General features: G+C 33.5%; 3 protein-coding genes across 5 annotated transcripts; 1 reads left to right on the top strand and 2 right to left on the bottom strand.

Annotated features, from left to right (window-relative positions):
* Positions 1-5,027: 5,027 nt before the first annotated feature.
* Positions 5,028-12,099, bottom strand: LOC127809888 (uncharacterized). 3 transcript variants are annotated; one of them, XM_052349045.1, is made up of 6 exons: positions 11,811-12,099; positions 9,868-10,130; positions 8,889-9,099; positions 6,049-6,841; positions 5,679-5,755; positions 5,028-5,565 (listed from the first exon to the last, which is right to left on the bottom strand). In XM_052349045.1, the coding sequence occupies exons 1-5, from the start codon at positions 11,998-12,000 to the stop codon at positions 5,710-5,712; spliced, it is 1,503 nt and encodes a 500-aa protein (XP_052205005.1). In that variant the 5' UTR covers positions 12,001-12,099; the 3' UTR covers positions 5,028-5,565; positions 5,679-5,709. The 3 variants fall into 3 exon arrangements, with proteins under 3 accessions (XP_052205005.1, XP_052205003.1, XP_052205002.1); XM_052349043.1 differs by having other exon boundaries at positions 5,028-5,571; positions 11,784-12,097; XM_052349042.1 differs by having other exon boundaries at positions 11,784-12,096.
* An 8,036-nt stretch (positions 12,100-20,135) lies between these two features.
* LOC127810297 (probable serine/threonine-protein kinase PBL7) lies at positions 20,136-23,569 on the top strand. Its single transcript, XM_052349686.1, has 6 exons — positions 20,136-21,208; positions 21,458-21,715; positions 21,831-22,003; positions 22,099-22,178; positions 22,277-22,424; positions 23,019-23,569. Exons 1-6 carry the CDS (start codon positions 20,671-20,673, stop codon positions 23,343-23,345), a joined length of 1,524 nt encoding a protein of 507 aa, XP_052205646.1. The 5' UTR covers positions 20,136-20,670; the 3' UTR covers positions 23,346-23,569.
* An 11-nt stretch (positions 23,570-23,580) lies between these two features.
* Positions 23,581-24,157, bottom strand: LOC127810299 (polcalcin Ole e 3-like). The gene has a single exon (XM_052349688.1). It carries the CDS (start codon positions 24,126-24,128, stop codon positions 23,874-23,876), a length of 255 nt encoding a protein of 84 aa, XP_052205648.1. The 5' UTR covers positions 24,129-24,157; the 3' UTR covers positions 23,581-23,873.
* Between the last annotated feature and the right edge of the window lie 527 nt (positions 24,158-24,684).

Here is a 24,684-nt window from a genome sequence, read left to right as displayed (position 1 = left end):
TTCTTTCAAAGGCACTACTCATTACCCTTGTGAATTTTTTTCATGCCTCTCACTCGTGACTCTACGTTGCCACGTGGCATCCAAGAATTATTAATGTCCCCAACTAAGTTTAATAGGATAATAATAACATCATATTCATGAGTTACATTTGAACGTCATTCCGTTTTAAGATTAAGATTTCACGGTAATATTGTGTCTAGTTAGATGCCTTATCCATTGGACATTAATCTTTACCATTTTAAGATCGGATAATAATAATAATATCATTAAAGTTATAGTCTAATGATAGATAATGATATTAGTGACTACAAAGTCTCGAATTTGAGCCTTAAGAGTTTGTAGTTACTCACTTACTCATTTTTATGATATTTATGTTTCTATATATGATAAAAGTATATTAAATATTATTTTATTAGGTGAATTTTAATTTATATGATCGAAGTATATCTTGATTTTTTAAAATAAATTCTCATAAAAATTTGACTCTATCCGAATAATTTAATAGAAAACTTAAATGTGATTTTTTTTTTTAATCCAAGTTGGAAGCCAACCATTGCTCCGGAGAGGGTGTGGGGGAAAAATATGTATTACTACTAATATTCGAATTATTCTTTTCTTATCATATAATACATAAACTAATTATGCTCTTAATTTTAATATTTTTACTTGAGTCAAATAATGGATTATTTTAAATTTAATTTAATTACTCAACAAAATTATCTATAATAATAATATTATTATAGTGACACATATTGAATATAAAATATGTTTATGTAATTAATATAAATATTTATAATATAATAAATTATGTGGTATTATTTGAATTCAATTTTTTATTTTATATAGTTATTTTAATTTAAGGAAAAAGAATAAAAAAAAAAAAAGGGGCGCGATTGCGTTAAGCAACAGTTAGATAAAAAGGGCGCATTTTGATTGGTCTTCCCAATGGCTTTTCTTTATCGACGGTTAGGATTTTGGTTTGGGGTGGGGTTTGTTGAAAAGATGCCTTTATCTTACCTATAATAAAAAATTAAAAAAAATTAATTTATATAGTTTATGGTGTTTTAACTCAATGGAATGAATTTGTCATTTAGAGAATTCTTATTAGAAATTATTTGAGATAATCTTATCCACTTCCTTAATTTAAATTTGAAATCTATATAGTAAATATCATTTTAAATAATTAATAAAGACAAGAAATAATTTTAAGATATTGAAAAAATGTCGATGTCCCTTACCTCCAAATTACATCACTTGTCTGATTGCTCTCACGAGTTATGCATAAGATGAATGTCAAACTCACGATCCACCGGTACGAACCTGACATATCGCTTATTCAATTGCTCGACTTATATCTTGAGGATTACCTATCACATTCTACTTGTTATGACTAATAACTGATCTGTGTGTTGAAGGCTCAACTAAGAAATCAAATCCCATTTCTTCTTACAAATACTCCCGTTAAAACAAATTTTGGTGATTTGTTTCTACCATCATAAAAAATGTTGTCAACACATCTCAATACTTTAATATACTTTAATATGTATGTTGTATGTTTATACTAATGTGACATAAAATATATCAAATTATTATAGAACATCACATTATAGAATTGGAGGGAAGTGTAAGGAAGGTGGGCCTATTGTGAACCCTCGTTTGCCAAGTATCAGTTCTTAGAGTGTAAGTTTGGCTTGCATGGGACACTTTGAATAAAATAATAAAAATTATAACACACACAAAAAAATAAAGTTTTGGAATTCCTTTCTTGGTCTTCAAGTGATTTTCCATCAAGGATCTATACTTTTACTAAAGATAATATCTCTTTTTTATATCCATCTTGTCCACTTTGGTATCTTCATCCATTCATCTTCAATTTATTTCTTTTCTTCAACGGGAGGAAACTTGAAATCCTAATTAATTAACAACTATTCTAATTAATGGAATTTAATGTTTTGGAGAATCGATTTTATATATAGTTTTATTTAGACAATGTTTTAATTATCATAGACTATCTTAGATAGTGTATATTTTTTCAGGCATCTCTACCTTTAGAATCCTTGTATATTTTATTTTATTTTATTAATTTTTCTTGTACTTTTGTTTCTTACTCGAGATATATCGTAACTTCGCTTGTGTGTGATTTTTCTATATTATGAATTTTTTAATTATAAAAAAATATTTTTTTTATTACTATTAAGATAGATGTTTAATTATTTGACTCCTAAAATACTAGTTCACCACATTAGTATGTTTTTGTTAAGAAAAAGTGTATTATTAATGGATGAAGACCACTTTATAATGTCACATTTTACAATAATTCAAACTTTTGCACAGTAGTTATTGTACTCTATTAAAGACCACTTTTAGCAAGTAATAAAAGAAAGGCAACCTTTTAAAGCATTATATCAGTTTTGGCACTTAAATTTATGGATAGTATGATGTCACCTTGCTTATTTATTTTTAGTAACCTAAGCATCTAACACGGATTTGTTAATCTTTATTCTGATAATTATAGAAATGTCTAAATCAATTTACTTAATTTGTAGATACTTTGGATAATTCTCTAAAGTCTGAATCTTTATAAACATTTTAAAAATATTTTTCATACGTTTAAATAAAAACTATCTTTTTTACATTATCCAAGTTCTCATATTTCCAAAATCACACAAAAAGATAAAATGTTTATTTGTTTGAGTGATATCTCTATTAAAAATCAAAATTCTTTTTTTAAGTTATTTGACAAAAATCATATTTATACTTCTAAATTTTTATCTTTTTTTTCTTGTGAAATCTTAAGGCTTGTTTTATTTGTTGTTTTCGGGTTCTTTTCTATTTTTAGTTTTTCAAAATACCCAAACCTAATTTACTTACCCATTTTCAAAAATATATATTTTTAAATATAAAAAAATTACACAAAAAATTCAAAAACACCAAAAATGCATTTTTGACTGTTTTCAGCCAAAACAGGCTGTTAAAATTCAAAACATGAAAAACGACCTACCTCTTCTATATTCTGTTCTCGCTCTTTCTCTTATGTATTCTCTTCTCATTTTTCAAAGAACACTATCGTCATCGACCAGCAACTAAGATCAACCCCTTTCAACCACTGTCATTCTTCTTTCTTCGGCCACTATTTTTGTTCATCCTCAATGTTCGCCACCGTCATCACTGCCACCACCCACCACACCTAGATTCACCATCCACGCCTTCCAAGCCTAGATTCATCATCACGCCAGCCACTGCCAATTTCTTTTGCCTTTTTACCATTTCTATTTTTCGCCATCGCCCTCTTACCCTGCCCAAATTGAATATGTAATATGTTTTTTTTATTAATTTATCTTTTCAATGATACTTTTTAAAATATGGATAAATCAATATTTTTGTAATGTTATGATTTATAATTTTTTTAATATTTATGTTGTGCGTAATCCCAATTTCAAAATTAATGACACATTTCAATTTGTAGGTAAAAACAAATTTATCATGAAACTAATAGTTGAGTTAAATTAAAAATGGTTTTAGAAAGCACTTTATAATTTTAATATATTATATACGATTAAATTATCAGTTATTTTGTATTATATTTTAAATTTTTTGAATTAAATTTATAATTTATTAATAAATATTTACAATTTTGAATTAAATTTATTAAATAAAATAATTTTTCTAAAAAAATTAAAGTAAACACATTTTTTAATTTTTTATTTTGAGAAATAATTTTTTAAACTGACAAAAAAAATGTGTAATAATCTCAAAATACAAAATCAAAAATAAATTCAAAACTCAAAACTAAAACACGCAAAGAACATCACCTAAATTTTTCGTAATTTTAAATATATCCTTAAACTTTAACCGAAAACATATTTATACACCTAAACTTTAAATTTTTTTAACTTTTTATAGTTCTTAAATGTACCTCTAAACTTTACAAAATCACTTATTTAAACACCTAAAATATGTTTAAATAAATGATTAAACACCTTAAACTAGGTGATTAGTGTTTAAATAAGTGATTTTACATAATTCAAAAATACATTTAGAAATGCAAGAAATTTAATGTTCCATAAGTAAAAAAAATATAAAAATTTAATAATATAAATATACTTTTGACCTAAATTATTTTATTATAAATTAAGTCACAAACTTGATCTTTCCCAAAGTAGATAAGTAGTTTTCTTCTAATAAGTGTGCTCTTACTTATTATATTGCGTATTACATCTAAACTTTAACCATTTTCTCATCTTTTTTATCTTCTACCAAACTTAGAAATTATATACTTCAAATTGTTGTCTTCTCTTTTAGGTACGTATATGCTGTAGGTTATTGAAATCATTAATGAAAAATATTTGGTCCTTGGTAAAGACCTCACAAACATTATCTTCCTTTTCATTCACTTTATTAACCATTTTTTGAATTCAGCATTATACATGAAGAACTTAGTAAAGCCACAAAAACACACAAAAATCTATTCTTCTTGATGTTATACGTACCTTATTTTCATATTTGCCAAACATCCCAAATCATCTTAAAAGTTATTTCAAACTAAGTTTAAAAATTAAGTCATTTTTTTGTAAAATTAAAAAAAGAAAAGGCCAATTCAACACCACCCCCCCCCCCCCCCCCCCCCCCAACTCAATAAAAAATGGGAAATGAGAATGAAGGTGGCATTGGAAGAAGAGCAATGAACAAAGACACCCCGATGGAAATTTTCGGCTATGAACAAAGATGCCCTGATCACAACCCAAAATTCATTGTTCATTTAATAGCTTGCCCAAATGCCAAAGCTTAGGCCAAACCTGGCAGATTATTGTTAATGGCTGACTAAGCCCTGGCTTAAACCCCATTGTCAACCAACCAACTAACCCATAATCAGCCTACAAACAAACCATGATCAATTTGGGGTGGATGGAATCAAAATAATTCAAATGGAATGGAAACTCCGTTCTTATCATTTGAAATAATAGGAAATAAAAAAAAATAATTCCCTTACTCAGGAGAGTGCTCCACATGAAGGGAATCACAAGATATTAAACAAATAAACGAAATTTTTTGATTAAGTTAAGGGTAAATTTAAACTTTAAGAAAACTACAAAGGTTAATATTTTCAAAACATTCCATTTCCATTTCATAACCATTTTCTCTCTGGAACGAGGACAGCTCCCTTTCATTCATTTCATTCCAGCCCCTCCTCCTAAACGCAGGTAAAAAGAGGAAGAACTATGAAAGGTAGCAAGAAGAAACAACTTTCAGAGTCACGGATGATACATACATTTCCTTCCTGCTTTTCCTGGGCAACCAGAGAGCCTACCGCACAAAACATGCGGGCATAGTATTTACCCAAGTTGACCACTTCAGTTAAAACTGCAACCATAGATCACCTAGAAGGATATTCTTAACAGCAAGTATTGGATTTGCCCTACATACCATGATACCATACTACACACAGTTGAATGGGGCACAAGAGTGACGCCTGATCCACACCATATGAACAAAGAAAAATGGAATGCGCATCTTGTTGCACCATTGATGACAGGTTTGAACCAGGGCAAGGCAACAACCTAAAACCTGCGTCTTTCCAAAAAGATGGTATATTAGTAGACTGGGAAGAATTTGATATCCTTATACAATCATCCAAATAAACATAATTTGTTACATGGGCTCCAAGAATGATGGTTTACCTAACGAGAAAATACAAATTTTAGCTGCTACTTATTGAGCGACTGAACAAGTTGGAACTTGACTAGCAACTGGTAAACTGCATATTAGCAACAATGAATCTTGATTAAGCAAAGCAGAAATTCTGATAGCATTGTGGCAAGTATTCCAAAACAACCAATGAATCAATGAAACATCACCAAACAGTAGGATACAAAAACACAGAACTAAAAGGCATGAGCGTAATGAAACCTAAAACACAAATGCAAAGTGGTCAAACATCAACATTGGAGGATCACAAACCCCAAACAATTAACATAGTTTGTTAGCTTAATAAGCCTAAAAAATTACCACAAGAATAAGATTTCACTAACATCATGAGATGTTACTTACATAGCATTAACTTGGACTTGCTTCTTAGCTTTCTTGTTCTTACGTCTTCGCTTTCTTGCAGGGCCTGAATCAGCATCCAGAGGCTGTTCAAGGACTGGAGGCACAAATTCAATTGGGGCAGTATTTGCAGCAAATGATGATGTAACTTCAGGTTGCATGAATTGCAGGGAAGGCTGCTGGTCCTTTGGAACATTAGTCAGTTGGCCCAAGCAAGTCTCTGAAATTTCAGACTTTGGTAAAGTAATGGGGCCCCCAGTAACTTGAGATTCCTTGTCCTTACTTGCATGGAAACCTAAACCAGTTGCCACATTTGCAGCCCCAAAGCCTATACCAGTTCCCACATTTGCAATGCCCAAGTCAGAACCAGCTCCCACATTTGCAGTGCCCAAGCCTGAACCCGTTCCCACATTTGCAGCACCCAATCCTGAACCCACTCCCACATTTGCAGTGCCCAAGCCTGAACCAATTCCCACATTTGCGGCACACAAGCCTGAACCAGTTCCCACATTTCCCGCACCCAAGCCTGAACCAGTTCCCACATTTGCAGCACCAAAGCCTAAACCACTTCCCACATTTGCAGCCCCAAAGCCTGAACCAGTTCCTATATTTGCATCACCAAATCCTAAACCAGTTCCCAAATTTGCAGCCCCAAAGCCTAAGCTTGTAATAACATTTGCAGCCCCAGGCATACCCCCACTGTAGGAATTGTGAGAATAATCCTTCTGAAATACAGTATAAAGTTTGAATTTAGACTTAATGATCTCAGACATGGACATTCCTGAGTCAGAATCACCTGCACAACAGTGTCAACAAGTCAAAACACTCAACAGAGCAAGTCTACTTGAACTTTAACAAAATAATACACACAAAATTGCATACATGTGAATCCACTCTATGCAAAAGGCAGAAAACTTTCTAAGAATACATTGCTTACCTACATACAGAACACAACTATCTAGTTCTCACATAACAGGAGAAAATGTTGATTCAGCATAGTGACAATTCCTTCTTATGTCCTGTGCTTTTTTTACAGAAAAAGATTTGCAAAATTTTACCAATTGGAAAAACCTATTATGGGTACCAGTATCAAGAGACTGCAAGCTTTTATTCAGTACAAATTGAAAAACCTAATTTGGGTACCAGTATAGCTAGTCCATCTTTGAACAAACTGAAAAACCTATCAGACAGTCTTGATTGTCACCAAATTTGATGGGTGATCTCCTCAGGTAAAAACAAAGCTAATCATGCACGTACCAAAAAAAGTACTCACTATGCACGTACTACGAGGTGCCAAGATTTCGACAAAATATGTAAGACTAGATATTCAAAACTGTCAAATACAATTGTGGCACATATAAAAAACAAATTTTATCTGTAATGGAGATTTGACACTGAATTCCTCAAACCAATGTTAATTTGGATAAAGAGACAAGAACAGTACAAAAAAGACACTACATTGGGGATGGCTCCTTTTTTTTATTTTAATACCCAAAAATAAAAACCTTGATTGACCGACCACCACAAAGAAGTAATTAAGAGCATAGATTTTGGTATGGAAGTGGTAACAAAATTTAAAACAGAAGGCTATACATAAAAGAGGAAAAGTGTAAGCACTTTAAACCATTCGATAACGAATGTTTCAAACCTCTATAAGACCCAGTGAATAAAAGCAAGTATCAAGGTGATCAGCTAACCTATATAGAAATCAGTCTCAGTTTAGCATGGTTAATCGGCTATTTAGTGGCTATTTGGGCTCAAATCATTCCCTAAAATGGCTATACAAATGTTTAATCCAGATCTCTGATGTTGGTAAACACCCTAATGCAAAGGGGTTGCATTTTGGAATGGTTTTGTAGACTCAATACCCTTGGTTGGCATGGTCTGTACTAGCTGTGATAAACTGCTGAATGTGTAGAAATAAGAGTTCTATATGCACCCAAAACAATTTGACAAGGAGTGGAAACAAAGAGAAATAAAAAGGGTGGCGAAAGCTTGATTCTTGAAGCAAAAATTTGGGGTGACTGTAGCTCCTAAGACCTCAGTTCATGGGCTGTTTTAGGTCCTAAAAGTGCTGAAATTGAACTAATTAGAGCTTAAAAATGATGACCCTTGTTACAATATATTGAGAATATTGCTAGAATATTTTATAGATCTGTTATATATTCTTTCTTGCACTTATTGAAGATAAGATGTTGCAGGCATGATTAAAATGGTTTAAACATGTGAGAAGAAAACTGATAAATGTACTTGTAAGACGAGCAGAGAAAATGAAGGAAGTTCGTAAGAAAAGTGGGAGAAGAAGACCAAAGAAAACTTTATGGGAAACCTTTAAACATGAAATATAATGACCTTACTGATGATATAGCTGTGGATAAATATGATTAGAGGTCTAGAATTCATGTAGTCAACCCCACCTAGTGGGATTAAGGATTGTGATTGTTAGTGCTTATGTGATGCTCTTCAAAAATAATCATTTATACTAAAACATACAGCAATAAAACAATCAGCCACAATGCCCATATCTTATGTTCCTAACATCAATCTTATCAGCTCCATCTATTTTATAATGGAACTCTCTTAAAAGAAAACATTATTTGGTTAAAGGAATATTTTTTTCCCTTTCCATCCAAACATGTATATCCTAATAAGTTCCATTTATTTGGTTAACAAGGTGCACAAAAAGATCAAAAGGAAACGGTAAACAAAACTGATTTCATCAAGCTTATACTACACATATAACACAACCATACACATTGGATAAATACCTATACCAAAAAAACTCTCCATGCATTTGGATGTATTAAAAAATGAAATTGTATATAAGGATTTTGGAAGGGTACCCAAAATTGAGAGGATAACAACACGTGCTGCCAACTGTTCAGCCTCTTTCTTGTTTCTTCCTGCCTTGCCCATATACGTGACACCATTGAACACCAGAGATGACACAAATAATGGAAGCAAGCCTTCTTCCTGAATCGTTTTATAAGTGGGCTTCTCTAGATTCATCTTGGCTGCATATTCATTGAGGATAGACTTGCAAAATATTGTATCCTGAATGAACGAGCAAGAGAGAGAGAGAGAAAGAATTGAAGGTTGTAACAAGAAAAAGGTGTAAATAATGCTCTTCTAAAAGATTTTGAAGCTAAAATTGATTTGAAGAAGAGTATATACATTTTTGGGGGGCAGAAATAATAACTAAATGGATGATTTTACAATGAATTGATTGAAATGTATCTTCTGGTGGTGTTAAACAAAAATAGCTGGAGAAGGGAATAGACCACTTTAAGTGACAATATACTGTCTTATACAAGAAACTGGTGCCAGAACTTGAGGGCATAAATATCAAAGGGGTGTAGCTACCTATCATAGATCAAGAGATGATGAAACTGTTCACAAACAAAAAAGAAAAACGATAATCAAAGGCAATGGTGTGTTAATTAATAGAAAAGAAACGGAAATGCAAGGAGATATATTTGAGCCAGAGTTGTATGACCTGGTTGCAAATTTCTACTTATTAATGAGCATTACAGAACAAGTATGTGGCACAGTGAGAGGGAGGGAGAAACTAGATGTGGAAAGTAATGTTTAAGCCCCGTGCAGTTATATTAAGGGAGAATGAACTGCAAAATGTAGGTCACAAAAAGGAAATTTTCCGAAGGGTATGAAAGAGTTGGGCTGCCAAGCAATTTATGATTCCAAGATAACACAACACTTAGCTCAGTGACTTTTAATATAAAACTATTGCATGTCATAGAACAACAGTTGCTTAGCCAACAAGTCCCTAATTAAGTTAGAAACAGAAACATGCCTATTGCATACCTCACCAATGAGGGGACATCCTTCATCTTTTATCTTTTGCATTATAGCATCCAAGGCAACCCGAGCAGCATCTTGCTCTGCAGCCCTTCGATGTCGGAATGCGTTTGGTGATGTATAATAAGCTCCATCCACCAATACAGTAGACCTAAACATTGGTGCATGTTGAGATCCTTCATTAACTGTGTCATATGATGGGAAGGGCAGGACCGATCTTTGCGTGTATTCTTGTAAACGGTTCTTGTACACTAAGGGTCCTGGGACATCTAACAAAAATGAAGGAAAATAAATGAAAAAGTACAATGTCTATGCTCTTTTATGTATCATAAAAAATCAAGTCCTTGTTGATAATATAGAATTAGAATGCATGGTATTTTTTTTATATATAAAGGCAATGGATAAAAATGAATGGAAATCTAGGATTCATGGAGCCAACCCACCTAATGATATAAAGGCCTAGAATGTTGTTGGTATTTTTGTATACAATTTTTACCTTTCAAATTTAAAAAAAAAAAAAAGAAAAAAAGAATGCACAGTATGGAAAGTAAGAGTTATGCATGCTTACAGAAGTACAAAATTTAAGGAAATTCATAATCAACTAGTTAATTTTCAAGATTTGTCAATTCTAACCTTATCTCAAGAAGAGAAAAATTGAGGAGTGACTTTGAGATGGCCAAGGACAAGATGTGGAATACTTTTCACATTGATAGCCAACTAGTTGATTTTCAAAGCTTTGCCATCTCTAACCTAATACTAAGAAAAAACAAAAAAAGACAAACAGGACTTCATGAAAGTACAAGGACAAGATGAGAATATGTTTTCCCAGCCACAAATGAAGCTTCAAAGAAGTTCATCAAGCCGGCAAAACTTCTCAAGAAGACCTAATTTTACAAAAACATGTTTAAAAAAAATCTCAAATTTCACGTTTGGAATACATGCATAAAAACCTCAAAAATTATATAAGTGGAAAATAACACATAACTAAGGTTATATATTTGAAATTTGGTTGCATAATATATTGGAAAATATTTAAGGTATAGCACAACTATGTAAATACATAATCACAAGAGCACGCATGCCAATAGTTGCTTAGTAAAGATATGTAAAATCTACATCTGAAAAGACCAGTGATGTAAATGGGAAGTACATATAATATCAATGCAACATAAAGCATCAAGAGTATATTTAGGATTATGTGAAATATTATTTATAGGAAATTCTACTAAGTGTTCTATTTCTATCCTAAAAGAAAAGAAAAAGATAAAGATAAAAAGAAATCATGTCTGGCAGTATTTCAGCAACAAACAACAAATGTACTATCTTAAAGGAAGAAGCTTTAAGCAAATAGTCAATGGAACTGGATTGGACTGTCTTTTTCAATTCACACAAGAATTGGCAACCCGGGCAGCAACACTTGATTATCCAGCTAATATAAGAATGCAACCATTGGTTTCAAAAGGGAGTAACGATTTCAGTTTTAAATTCATCGGAGCACCAACTATTGAAATTGTAAATGAAGTCTTTCAAAAACCGTAATCAATCAAATGTGTCAACAAAACCGTAACCCTCAGAACAAGAGAACTTGCTGCCAACCAATAGCCCACACCTTGATTTTAACAAAACATATCTAAATATTTAACAGCCAAGGCGCCGACTTGATGCCGTGCTTGGCTCTGTGAACGACCCTTAAGCAACCAAAAGTGTAGCAACGTGAATATAAACATAAAGAACAGAGCTATAAACAAACCCTAGCCACTCGCTCAAAAGCCCCAAGCAGAAAACAAAAACCTCAATGAGATCGCACAAACAGGCTCGTCTTCGAGAAAATCGCATCACTAACTCCTTTCTTGGCCATTTCCTTATCAACCAAAGGGAGACGAGAAAGTGCAAGAAAACGAAGAGAAAAGGAGGCGGCTTACTGGCGGCCGGAGCCGGAGGAGGCTTACTGGCGGCCAAAGCCGGAGGAGGATTACTGGCGGCCAAAGCCGGAGGAGGATTACTGGTGGCCGGAGAGGGAGGAGGATTACTGGTGGCCAAAGCCGGAGGAGGACTACTGGTGGCCGAAGCTGGAGGCTCCATAAGTGAGCCTGATGGTCCCAATTGGAGCCCCGGCGGGACGGTGTCTTCCGCGGACATGGCTTGGGAGAAGAGAGCGGCTTCGAACTCACAGACCAGATCTAGGGCTTTAAGTACAGGCTGTACAGCAACCGTCTGTGTATTGGTTGTCTTGAGAGTGGCCTTTTATGTCTCGGCTCAACTTCCAAGGCAGTTTGCGCGAGCCGCTGGTTTCAGGGATTAAATGGCAATTATAATGGATTTCTAGAATATCACAAATTTTCCCCAAAAAATTATCAAATTATCGTGCTGATCCAGGAAATCATGTCCTTTTCCCAGTTTTACCCTTTTCAAGTCATGTGAAATGCACGTGCCGATAAACCTACATTTTCCAGCTCTTTGTTGTCATTTTTGAAAAATAAATAAATAACATAAGTTGAAAAAAGTGAAAATGCATAAAATGTGTTGGTGGGTTTTAATTTTTGAATAAATTTATGTAAATTTTAATTTAAAGACTTATTATTTTTTTATTTTCAAAAATTACTCATCCCCCTAAGTTTAAAAGATTAGAGCACTTATTGCTAAAATATTTCAGATATTTTATTATTATCTTTTTAATATCATATTTGAAATTTTATTTATTATATAATAAGTTAATTTAAGTATAATTAATATCTCATTTATAACCATCAGACATTAATTTTTAGTCTTCTTATTATTTTATTCCATCGTTATCTCTATCCGATCACTATTTAATTATAATAATAGACAATTTATTAGTTTTTTTGTTGTTAATAAATATAATAATATTTTAATATAAGAATAAAATTATTTTCAATTCAAACTAAACTTGTTTTCACTGTTTAGAGTATAAAATATTTTAAATATTTATTAAAAAGTATATAAAAACAAAGAATTATTAGGAATATTTAAAATATTTTATAATTTAAAAAACAAGTGTCATCGCTACTAAAAATAATCAATCTCTTGGGGCGTTTGTTAAAATGAGTAAGATAAAAGGTATCAAGATAAGTTTGGAATACATTCCGAATCGGGATATGGAATTATCAAGATAAAACTGGAAATCATTCCAATATTTCTATCAGAATGTTTGTTAAATTTTTTGGAATCCATTGATAATTGTTTTTTTTTTTTCTTATGTGTTTGTTAATACATATGATAAGCACCAAGATAAGAGTTTTTTTACCAAAATATCCCTATTACCAAATTTATGATTAAAATAGTATTTTATAATTAATATGAATTATCAACAAAATTAAAATTAAAATTTTATTTTCTAAATTCATGTTTAAAAATAAATTTAAAAAGAGTTGAAAAATAAAAATAATTATTGTTAGAATTACAATAATTCCACCTAGATAATTAAAAATGGCCAAAACATATTTTCATAATAGGTAATAAAATATAAAATTAAATAAAATAATTTAAAAATTGGTGAAAAGAATTATATTAGTTAATAAAATATATATAGAGAGAAAAATTTAAATTTTAAAAATCAATAAAATGAATAATGTCATTTAAAATTTAAAAATTGTTAAAACATATAACAATTTAAAAATGTATTAAATAATATTAATTATAAGAGTTAAATAATTTTTTTTAATAAATTTAAATCTTTAAAATATATTAAATGGCATTAACTATCCTATAAGGGGCATATAAGTAATTGAATTTTATTTTGAAAGAGTTAGATAAATTTACCCGATGAGAGAGTTTTTCAGAAAATGGTCAGATAAGGTTAACAAACACGTTAGAAAGGCCAAATATCCGAAATACTTTTCATATTTAATATTTTCTCCCTCTTATCTTGATTAACAAAGACCCCCTTAATGTATTACATTAATATTGTAATTTTACTAAGGGTAAATTCGTCCACACATTATCTATCATTTAGGTGTTTTTACCAAAATATCCTTATAGTTTTCAGTTAGTGCTGGAACACCTCTTCCTCGGATAATGGGCTGTATATGGTGTTAACTAAAATGGTGTTAACCAAAATAAAATTAATTCGTACTTTTGATATTGGGCTGGATATGGTCCAAATCCTATTTACTAATGATCCTTGGATCGATGAGAAGCTGATCACAGCCCAACAAAAGGTTGAGGCGTGAGCCCATATAACATACAGCCCAAGCCCAAATCATGGAGAACGAATCCGAGCCCAGTGGGCAAATACCAAGCTTCTGTAGACTACGAAATCAACTCAAAAGGGGCTTCATTTGGTGAATCTACAAAAATAAATAGTCACTAAAGAGCTTTAGGCTTAATTCATTTAGCTATATGTCATTGGAAAGGTTACTCAATAATCTACAACATATTCAAAGCTCATTATATTTTAATAAGCTTTTAACTTTATTGAAACTAGTTTTGTTGTCGCTTGAATATAACAATGAATTTATTGATTGAAAATGTCATCATCAAGCTACTTATTCTCTATTTTCTGTAAGAAAAATAGCGATCAAATTGCGTTGAAAAATTTTAACACAAACACTCAAATATTTAAGTCAGATACTGAAGAATTGAATGCTATATTGAACCTAATACTAAAGATGTACCTCTTTTATAATGATGACTCATTCATTTATAGAGAAATATGTAAGTTTTTAAATCTCCTAAAATTAAAATTATTTTTGATAATATTTATTTTAATATTTTTAGATTTATTAAGATTAAGATTTTTATAAAAAAAACGTTTAATATGATATTTTGAGATTTATTAAAATTAATTTTTTTATAAATAATATATATATATTTTTTATAACTTTAGAAGGGATTTATCTTTTGGTATTCTGAACTTAGTATTCACGTATTCTTTGGCGAAGCATGTGGCGCATGTGAGAAGGAGTGAGCTAAAGTGATTCATGAAATTATTCCAATAATGTGTGGGGGAGAGTAAAAATGGCACCAATTCACATGCCCTCTCATGTGGGCCTAATAAATAAGGCAGCATCTAGCGAGAAGGACTTGGAGGCCATAAAGAAAGAAAGAAAGAATGGCTAAAGAGATACCCAGCTCCCTCAATTTTTTCCATTTACTTATTTTGCCCCTGAATGTAAACAGGAATCTATTGACCCTTCAAATTTCAATGTTGAACTTATTGCGTCATTCAATTATTAATTTTATAATAATCACATACTTGAATTCAGCAAGTATTGTGCGTGAATTATATGCCCGATTAGACAGGGGCTCTACATTGACTAAGTCAATAAAAATGTGTCACGTGTCTCGCTGTTGCAAGAGAGAGAGCGAGTCAATGACAGATGACGCGACAGACAACCTTCGAAAGATGATCGAGGAAAGTGCAACAGCTCATTGTCGATGACGAAAGAGGAAGACAATCGCCCATTCTACCGTGCTGCTGCTTGCGCATTTCCCACGTTATCGGACCGATCAACCCTATGTCTTTCATGTTGTTGCCCTATATTTGCTTGCCCACGTCTAGTCACTACCATCGTCGGCCCCCTAACACCAATTGATGTCATCGTTAGCCATCAACACAAAGAAGGCAAGCCACCGACCAACTGCTCGCCTCTTATGCCGTAGGTCCAAATCTACTTGTCCACACCTAGTCGTTGTTATTGACGGCCCCCAACCTTGATCAATGCCATCATCTGCCACCAACACAAGGAATATGAGTTATCGATCAACCTTTCGCCTCCCATACTGCTAGTGATTATCGATAAAGAGCGAGAAAGAGGCAATAAGCACCGATAAAGAAAAACGAGACCATATATAGGTCGGTTGGCAATGAGAACATAAGAACCAGAGACAGTCAATAGTGAAAAAGACAAGAGATAGTACAGAAAGCAAGAGGTTGTCGGTGATAAGAAAGACTAAAAAAAGAAAGAATAAGATGATGGTATTGCATGTACTTCAATCGCATAGATAACTTATGCGCTAACTCATGTGTCTAATAAATTTAAAATTAAAAATTGAGGGATAATAAATTCTTTCTTAATTTTAAGGGACAAAATGATTACACGGATAAAATTAAAGTAATAAATTTAAAATTGAAAGTTGAGAGGCAATAGATTCTTTCTCAAATTTAAGTGGCAAAATGATTAAACGGTTAAAGTTGAGGTTGAGGGGGAGGGGCGTCTCCTTAACCAAGAAAGAATTAACAAAGACTTTCAATACATTGGAGTTGCGGCAGGCATGCCATAAAATGCTTGTATGTGTCCTACTATGGCCTTCCCATTGCAGACACTTTGTTGACTCTGACAGTCAATCATGTCTAGAGCTGAAATAGGATTTTTTTTTTAAAATAAATTAATATTACAATATTTAATGCCATCTTTAAATGCAAAAGATGAAATTCCTCAATTTAAACGATTTAATGCTATCTTTTGTTAGAAATTACGTTGTTTTTATCTTAATGTATGAGGATAAAAGGGCGAATGATGCCATGCTAATACCCAACATGGGTTCTCATGGTCGTGTAATTCTTGTTTATTTTAAAAATAATTATTAATTGTAATATAAAAAAAAAAGAGATTAGGCAAAAGTTAAGATAGGATCACATTCGAACGGAGAGTCTCTTAATTCTGATCTTATTCTTTATAAAGAGAAGAAAAAATAAAATAATATTATTTAAAAAAATTATACAATGAAGTTTTTCACATCATCGTAAAATCGTTAGGTAAATTAATATTGAAAGAACCTACAATTCTTTTAAAAAATAATAAAAAGTTGTTGGTTCAAACCTACAAAGAAGTTTTACAAATAACTCTCATGTTCATATTAAAAATTAACAATAATTCATAGTAATAACTAAATTTATTATTAATTTTAGATAAAATTATTATAAATTTATATATGTTATGTTAATTTATAAGAATTATTTGTAAAACTTATTTGTATTCATAGTATTTGCCAATAAAAAGACGATGGTGACGACGAGATAAGCCACCATTTCACCACACCTTCTTCTCCATCCTTTGTACTTGTCACTATTTCTCATGTCTCATAGCAGGTTATATCTTGTCCTCTCACATTGTCTACCCAACTTTATTGTTAGCTATGGTTCTCGCTAGTTCTTAAATTCCTGCAAACCCTTCTAGTCTTAACTCATTTTTTTTTTTCATCATCTTCATCTCAATCTTTGTCGGCCATTGAAAGAAGATATTGTGGCAAAGAAAATGATCGACGACGAGAATTTCTTAGAGATAGGTTACAAAGGATATAGAAATAATTTAAGCATTTTAACTTGCCTACATTACACGTTCTAACTCAATTTGAAAGAGTTATATGTAATTGATTAAAAAATATATTATTTATAAATATAAGTAAAATAACAAAAAAACATTAAAAATATTTCAACCACAAAATAAATATAAACATACAACCACCATGGTGGACACTCGTTGAAGAACTTGGCGGGTTTCTCAAATCTAGGTTACATATTAACATCTTATTAAATCACTTTAAAATATATTAAATTTCAATGAGTTTGGGAAACTTTGTCCCCCCAATGATCGGCCTAGGTGTAGTTAATTATATAAAAGATATTTCATTATGACAAGCAACAAGTTAATAATAAACATCAATGATAACGACGGGACAACTAATGATTTGGTTCGCACACTTGAACGCGCAACATTTGTATACCCCTTTACTGGAAATAGCCTTTTACCACAAAAAAGGCTATCATGGTAGAATGGGTATGGATAATTGGGAAATATTCTCGCTTAAAACACTACTTTTGACAATCCATTATGAGAGAATGTTACGGCACAACATGGTATAATCTTCTCGTTTAATAAATGTCTCAAGACACCTGTTAGCAAAATCTTAATTGTAATAATGTTTGATGAAGTAAAGATCAGATTCATATTTTTTTTTATATATACTTTTATGTTTTTTTTGTATAATTATTTAATTTTTTTGTTATTTCAATATATCATGAAACTTAATTTTAAAATTAATTTAATTTCTGCATTTTAATTTTTTTTTGTGAGTAACTCAAAAATTTCGTTATTTAAATTATATTTCTAGATTTGTATTTTCAACTCAGTTTAATCCATACACTTTCATGCATAAAAATAAATAATAAAGTGAGATGATAAAATATATATTGTACTTTGTTCACGTCAAAGTACATGAGGGTTAATGTTGAAAAGATAAACCAAATAAGACATTAAATCAAACGAGACTTACCTAATTAAATAGTTAAATTAATGGTATAAACAAAATCATAATAGATGTCGTTTGTATCCATAACTTAAGAGTCACACATGCAGAATTGATTTGAAATTTTTGAGAGTATTTTTCAAATTGTCGTTTTCTTTTCATATCTCTTAAAAGAATGGATACTATGAAAGACTTCGAGAAAAGGAAAACCATAACAGAGGAAGTGATGTTCAGTGCCATTGGTAGTTGTTTCTTCTGCAACCACACACAACGGTTGTAGATTCACGTTTGGATCTGAATTTTGATTTGACACTAATTCACGTTTAGATCTACAACCACACATAACTTAGTTAAATTAATTTAAAAATATATATATAATAATATAATTAAAATAATAAAAAATTTGAGTTGCGACAAAAAAAAATTTTAAAGTATAAGTTAAATTATCTCAAAAATATAGATTCAGTGATAAAATTTAAATAACGAAAAATTCAAAAAAATAATATAAAAAAACGTAAAATATAAGAAGAAAAGTACGTCATCACAACCAGATCAGTAAGCCGTCGACACATGCGGCACACGTGTTGCCTTAGTTTATATGTGTGGCCAATTATAGGAAGCCCGCCTCACCAAAGCTCTCCTACGACCACCCTCGTGGCCCATTTGACACCTCACCGCTTTTATTTGTGTTGGGGATCCAAATCTTGTGTCCCCAATTCATAATTAAGGCTGCAAATAGAGAATTTGAAGATCTGTCTCCCCCTGCTTGGCTTTAGCCATTTTTTTTTCCCAAGAAAATAATGTATATGATGTATTTTTATAATTATGAATTTATTTTATAAATGTTTTTTAATTTGGGTTCATTTGTTTTAATGTAAAACAATTAATTAAATTATTTAAATATTAAACATAAGGTATAATAAATATATGTTATCTGAAAATAATTACACTTATTATCTTTTAATCATTGCACTTAAAACGCTAAATAGCTTTTCTCTTTAATTATGGATAAATTTTTAAAGCATTGTGGGGAACATCTATTAACTTTATATATATATATATATATATACACACACACATTACCTTTTGATATTTATAAAATTAACACCATTTTTTATATTATTAATTACTTTTCAAAATTATAAACATTTTTTATCATGTGTAAAAAGTGTTTATAGTTTTTGAAGTATTTATAATTTTTGAAAAATAGTTGATTTAAAAAGAAGTGTTATTAATTTTTTTAAAAAAATAATATTTATAAATATCAAAACTAAGTCTCAACTTAACATTATTATATATATAATGTTAGAGTCGCTCTACAGGGCCTGACAGGCCTACAGAGCGACTTATAGAGAGGGGGCAAAATGACGATTTTGCCTCCATCCGCTTTGCAAATTTGCAAAGCGGGCTACTGCCTCCCCTGCTTGCCATGGTTGTCGCTTGCCTTTCTATCGTGCCTCGCCGCAATCGCCCGGCCTCGTCTCCGTCGCCTCGCCTCGTCGACAATCGCTATCGACTGTCGGTGAGGCGAGGCGAGGCGAGGCGGAGATGGCGGCGAGGCAACGGAAGTGAGGCCGGGCGACTGCAGCGAGATGCGACGGAGAAGCGAGCGGCGGCCATGACAAGTAGGGGAGGCACAGAGCAGGGGGGAATTCATTGGAGGGGGAAGGGGAGAGCAGGGCGTGGGGGCAAAATAATCTTTTTGCCCTATTTCGATAAGTCTGTTGATAAATCCGTCGGGTTCTTTAACATTTTCCATAATGTTAAGCCAAGCTTAGCCGAGATTGAACCAAGCTAGTAGTTTGGGATGGAATCTGCCATCAGAAGTAGAACGAGGGTAGGGTGCTGTGTTCTGTGATGACAAGAGTGGAGCCGCCCAGCTCGGCTGCGGTGGTTGGGTTTTGGGCAAGGCGTTGGGCGGTCACCAAACCATAGGCATATCCCATCCCATCCCATCTGACTTGCCATCTGCTTTCTGCATTAATTATTCCGTATATTTTATTATTGCCCCTTTGAAAATAAAAAAATCTCACAAACCCACAAATTTCTGCTTTGCCCTCTCCATCTAGACCCCTACCTACTCTCTCTCTATCTCTCTCTCATCTCCCATTATTCAAATCCCCAGTACTCTAATCAGCATTTCTCTTTCTTCTTGGTCACAGTGACGAGCCTCTAGTTTTTCTGTACCCTTGAAGCTTCTGGTTGTCTCGTTAGGCAATAACATCAAGAATCTCTCTCTCTCTCTCTCTAAACTTCAAGCTTTTTCAGTTTTCTATTCAACATACAATGGCACCAAACTAACCAATCAGAATATTTTATTCACTTGTTTTTTTGGGGGACCATATGCATTTCTTTCCACCTTCACCCATTAATGGAATAGAATAGTATAATTCAATCCACTTCACACCTGTCCATGTTTATATATACGTTTGTGTGTGTGTAAATATATATATATTTATACATACACTACACCCAATTGCCAAAATTCTCTCCGCTTCGTCAAGCAAAGCAAGCCCAACTTTTTCTCTTTTCAACTATCTTCATTTCTTTATCCATCTTGTGGTTCCTGGGTTTCTGTGCTGTCTAGAGATCTACTTCAGAATGGGGTTTTCCCCAAGTGGTTGCATTCACTCCACAGAGCCTCTTCCCAACCAAATCGCCCCTACCGATCAGTACTGCGATGACAATGAGCTGAAAATCAAGCCCTTGTTGTACAAGATGGTTTGGGAATTTGGGTTGGCTTGTTTCCTTCCTTCTTCTCGGAGGGCCAAAGATCAGAAGGCCGGGAAGAACCCAGAGCACAACAAGGCGTGGCTGCTGGCCGAATCTGGTGGGTGTGGCGCAGAGTTGTCAAGCGCCGAGCCGCAATCCGTTCATTCTTCTTTCAGGTTCAGTCTCTGCTCCCAAGTTGAGCTTGAATCAATTAGTGTGGCAAATGCTTCTTCTTCTTCTTCTTCTTCTTCTTCTTCGGCAACTGTGTTGATGGTGAATTTGGACAATGGGTTTTCGGACACTCGATCTAAAGAGCTGAAATGGCGGAGAATTGAGTCGTTGGAGAGGAGTATTTCTCCTGTGGCTCATTCCTTGGTTAGGTTTAGCTACGATGAAATTCTATCTGCAACTCGCAGTTTTTCTAAAGGTATTCATTCAATCGGGCTTTTGTTCCTTTCCTTTTATTCTACTTCACTCTTATGGTAGCAATAGTAAGATTGTTCTTATGTAACAAGTAGATTATAGGTTTAAATTGTGTACATGGTCTCTTTCCATCTCGACCCTTGCAAAGCAGGGACTCTCTGCACTGGAAATACCTATATTTTGTTCTCTCATATGGGAGATAGGACATAGCTATGGCTAATTGAATGTAATTGATTTTTGTGGAATTGGGTAGGCAGAGTTCTGGGAAGAGGAGCATTGAGCTGTGTTTTCAGGGGAAGGGTTGGGTTTTTGAGGACTACAGTGGCGATCAAGCGTTTGGATAAGGAGGATAAGGAATCTTCAAAGGCATTTTGCAGAGAACTGATGATTGCTAGCTCACTTCACCACCGGAATATTGTTCCTCTTGTGGGCTTTTGCATTGACCCAGATGAGGGTATGTTTTTGGTCTACAAATATGTTTCTGGTGGAAGCCTGGAGCGGTTTTTACACGGTAAGATTTCTGGGTCTTTCGACTGAGGAAGAAAATGATTTCTCGCCTTTTAAATTTGGAAATCGGTATCAGTTTTGATAATTTTGAATGATTTGAGGAATATACCCATTTGCAGAGAAGAAGAGGGGAGTGAAGGGTGGCCCATCACTTCCATGTTCCGTGAGGTATAAGGTTGCAGTTGGAATTGCAGAGGCCATTGGCTATTTGCACAATGGAACTGAGAGATGTGTTGTCCACAGGGACATTAAACCTTCTAACATCCTTTTATCGTCTAAAAGAAAACCGAAGGTAAGAAATCGAAACTCGGATTTGGCTCCATGAACTTGTAGTAGTTCTGATCTATTATTTTGGTAAGGTTCTAACATTTTCATTGGCTTTTGTAGTTGTGTGACTTCGGATTAGCTACATGGACTCCTGCACCTTCAGTCCCTTTCCTTTGCAAAACCGTGAAAGGAACTTTCGGGTACCATTCATTCTGAACAAATCTTTGAAGCTTTTGTTTCTTATCGAATTGGTGGTTCGTTATCTTTTGCTTACAGAGAGTTTGGTTTGAATTTGCAGTTATTTGGCCCCCGAATATTTCCAGCATGGGAAAGTATCTGATAAAACTGATGTTTATGCCTTTGGGGTTGTCCTCTTGGAGCTAATTAGTGGAAGGAAGCCAATTGAAGCAAAGAGGGGTCCAGGAGAAGAAAATTTGGTTGTGTGGGTAGGTCACTGATTTTAATTTCTTCTTAAATTACCTTTGGTTTCATTAACTTTCTGGCAGTTGAATCAGTGGTCCCCCCTACAGCTTCCAGTATTAGAAGATCGGTTTTAATGTCTTGGACTTGGCTTTTAAATCAGAGGAGATTTGATTAATTGACAAGTTTCACAGCAATAAATTCATTTAACATTGCTTTATATCTATAAAGACTTGATTCTGGTGATTCTGATCATAACATTCGGCATTGTTGCCATTCATACTGTACTTCAGATTTCTTTGAAAATGTTGATTTCTTACTGTGATATTCATAATTTTGACATGATTGACTTCACTCTTGTTGAAATATTTGCCTGTCCTATAAAGGTTTGAACATAATTTGGCTTTCTGTGTCTGCTCAAGAGTTGTTAAGGCAATAGATAAAATGATTGTCGAATTAGAATTTATATAACTGACCTCTCCTAGTGTGATAAGGTTTTGATATATTGTTGTCGTCCTTGTTGTCTGCTTAATCAGGCATTATGAGTGTATGCTAATTATCAATGTACTTGATGAAAGTAAGAAAGAAATACCAAATGTGCTGCTCTTCTTCTTTTGCAGGCGAAGCCACTGCTGCAACAGGGAGCAATCGAAAGGTTGGTTGACCCAGAGCTGAAACTGACCCCTAAGAACTCGAGTCGAGTAGCTTGGATGGCTCAAGCTGCAGCCACCTGCATAAACAGCGAAGAATCCAGGAGGCCAGGCATCAATGAGATTATTGCAATAATAAGAGGAGAAGAACCTATTGGCTCTAACAGCAAGAAGTCTAGCTTTCGCAGCAGTTGCCCTCAGTTACAACAGATGAGAAGTGAGATGACAAGCCATTTAGCCTTGGCAATGCTAGGAGTTTCAGAGTTTGAAGACGACGATCACCTTTACTGCCGTTGAGACTTAGACTCGTCGAACAACCTCTCGTAGTATGTTGCTTGCCCGATGAGCAGGTAAATCTAAAACTAGAAAGGGTTGATACTGTACATAGAATGGAGTCTCATGAAAATTTGTGTACAGTTTTTCATATTTTGCCATTGCTCTGAAAGCGATGATATTTTGTTTTCTTTTCTCTTTCTTCTTTTCAATGAATCTCAGACTCCAAATTTCTATAGAAGATTGCTGAAAGTACTCTTTGGATCTATCTTGCTTCTTCTCCTATTTACAATTAGAACTTAGAAGCACTCCACATGCATAAAACCAATGGCAATTCGAGTCTGTATCACGAAAAAGCAATCTTACTATTACAACCAATACTTGACCAAGAAAAAAAAAACAATCTTCACAAGCAGACAGGCAATGAATGTTACAGAACAATTTATGACTTAACTACCAAAACAATCTGTTGATATGAGAAAGCTGGAAGGGGACCGACTCATCAATCAGTACCGAGGGCGGGGCAGAGGGCAGGGGAGGGATTTGAGACTATCAGAGTACTTTGGCGACATCCTTCATTAGGCCCCTGTTGGCAAGGGCAAAGTCTATGTACTCCTCGTAAGAAATGAAGCCGTCGCCGTCGGTGTCGATCTCCGACATCATGCGCTTGACCTCGTCCTCTGTGACGGAGCCGAGCGTCTTGAGAACGTCGCCGAGCTCGGTGGACGAGATCTTTCCGTCGCCATTGGCGTCGAAGCGCTTGAAAATTCGCTCCCTGTCAGCCTTCTCCTGTGGATCATCAGCCATGGTTGGTTGTGAAGGTTTCAAATGTTGAAGCTTTGTGGAGTGTAGTAGAATGTTGGAGAATGAGAGAATTGGGGCTTTATAAGGATATGGGAATGCAAGAAAGAGTGGTTGCCCTTTGGATTCGGGTTAGTAATAACGGATAGCCCAAGAAATCAAAACTCATTAACTGTTTTAACCCTTGAAAGGAAGAAAGAAAAACGATTGGTGCATGGCTGCACGAGCTTGCATGGGACTCGTTCAAAGCCTCTAGGGAATTAGGAATTAAGTAAATATGATAAAAATATATTTCTTATTTTAACTATCTTGTCCTAATGTTACAAAAACACCCTCAATAATTCTTTTTTTATTTTTATAGATAATTAATTTATAATCTCTGAATTGTTTATTTCCTGGAATAACTTCACCTCTGATTTTTGGTATCTTTTGTCCCAATTCACGAAGACAATTTACCCAAGTAAGAATTGGATTGAATCAATAATCAAGATCTATTATTTTTAGATCTAGACTAAAACTAAACTAATCATAGAACTATGTCATTTAAATAAGGTTATGTTTG

Source organism: Diospyros lotus, chromosome 9 (assembly GCF_014633365.1).
Source record: "Diospyros lotus cultivar Yz01 chromosome 9, ASM1463336v1, whole genome shotgun sequence".
NCBI lineage: Eukaryota > Viridiplantae > Streptophyta > Magnoliopsida > Ericales > Ebenaceae > Diospyros > Diospyros lotus.
The sequence above is the reverse complement of the archived record's forward strand: the minus strand, read 5'-3'. Positions and strand labels throughout refer to the sequence as shown.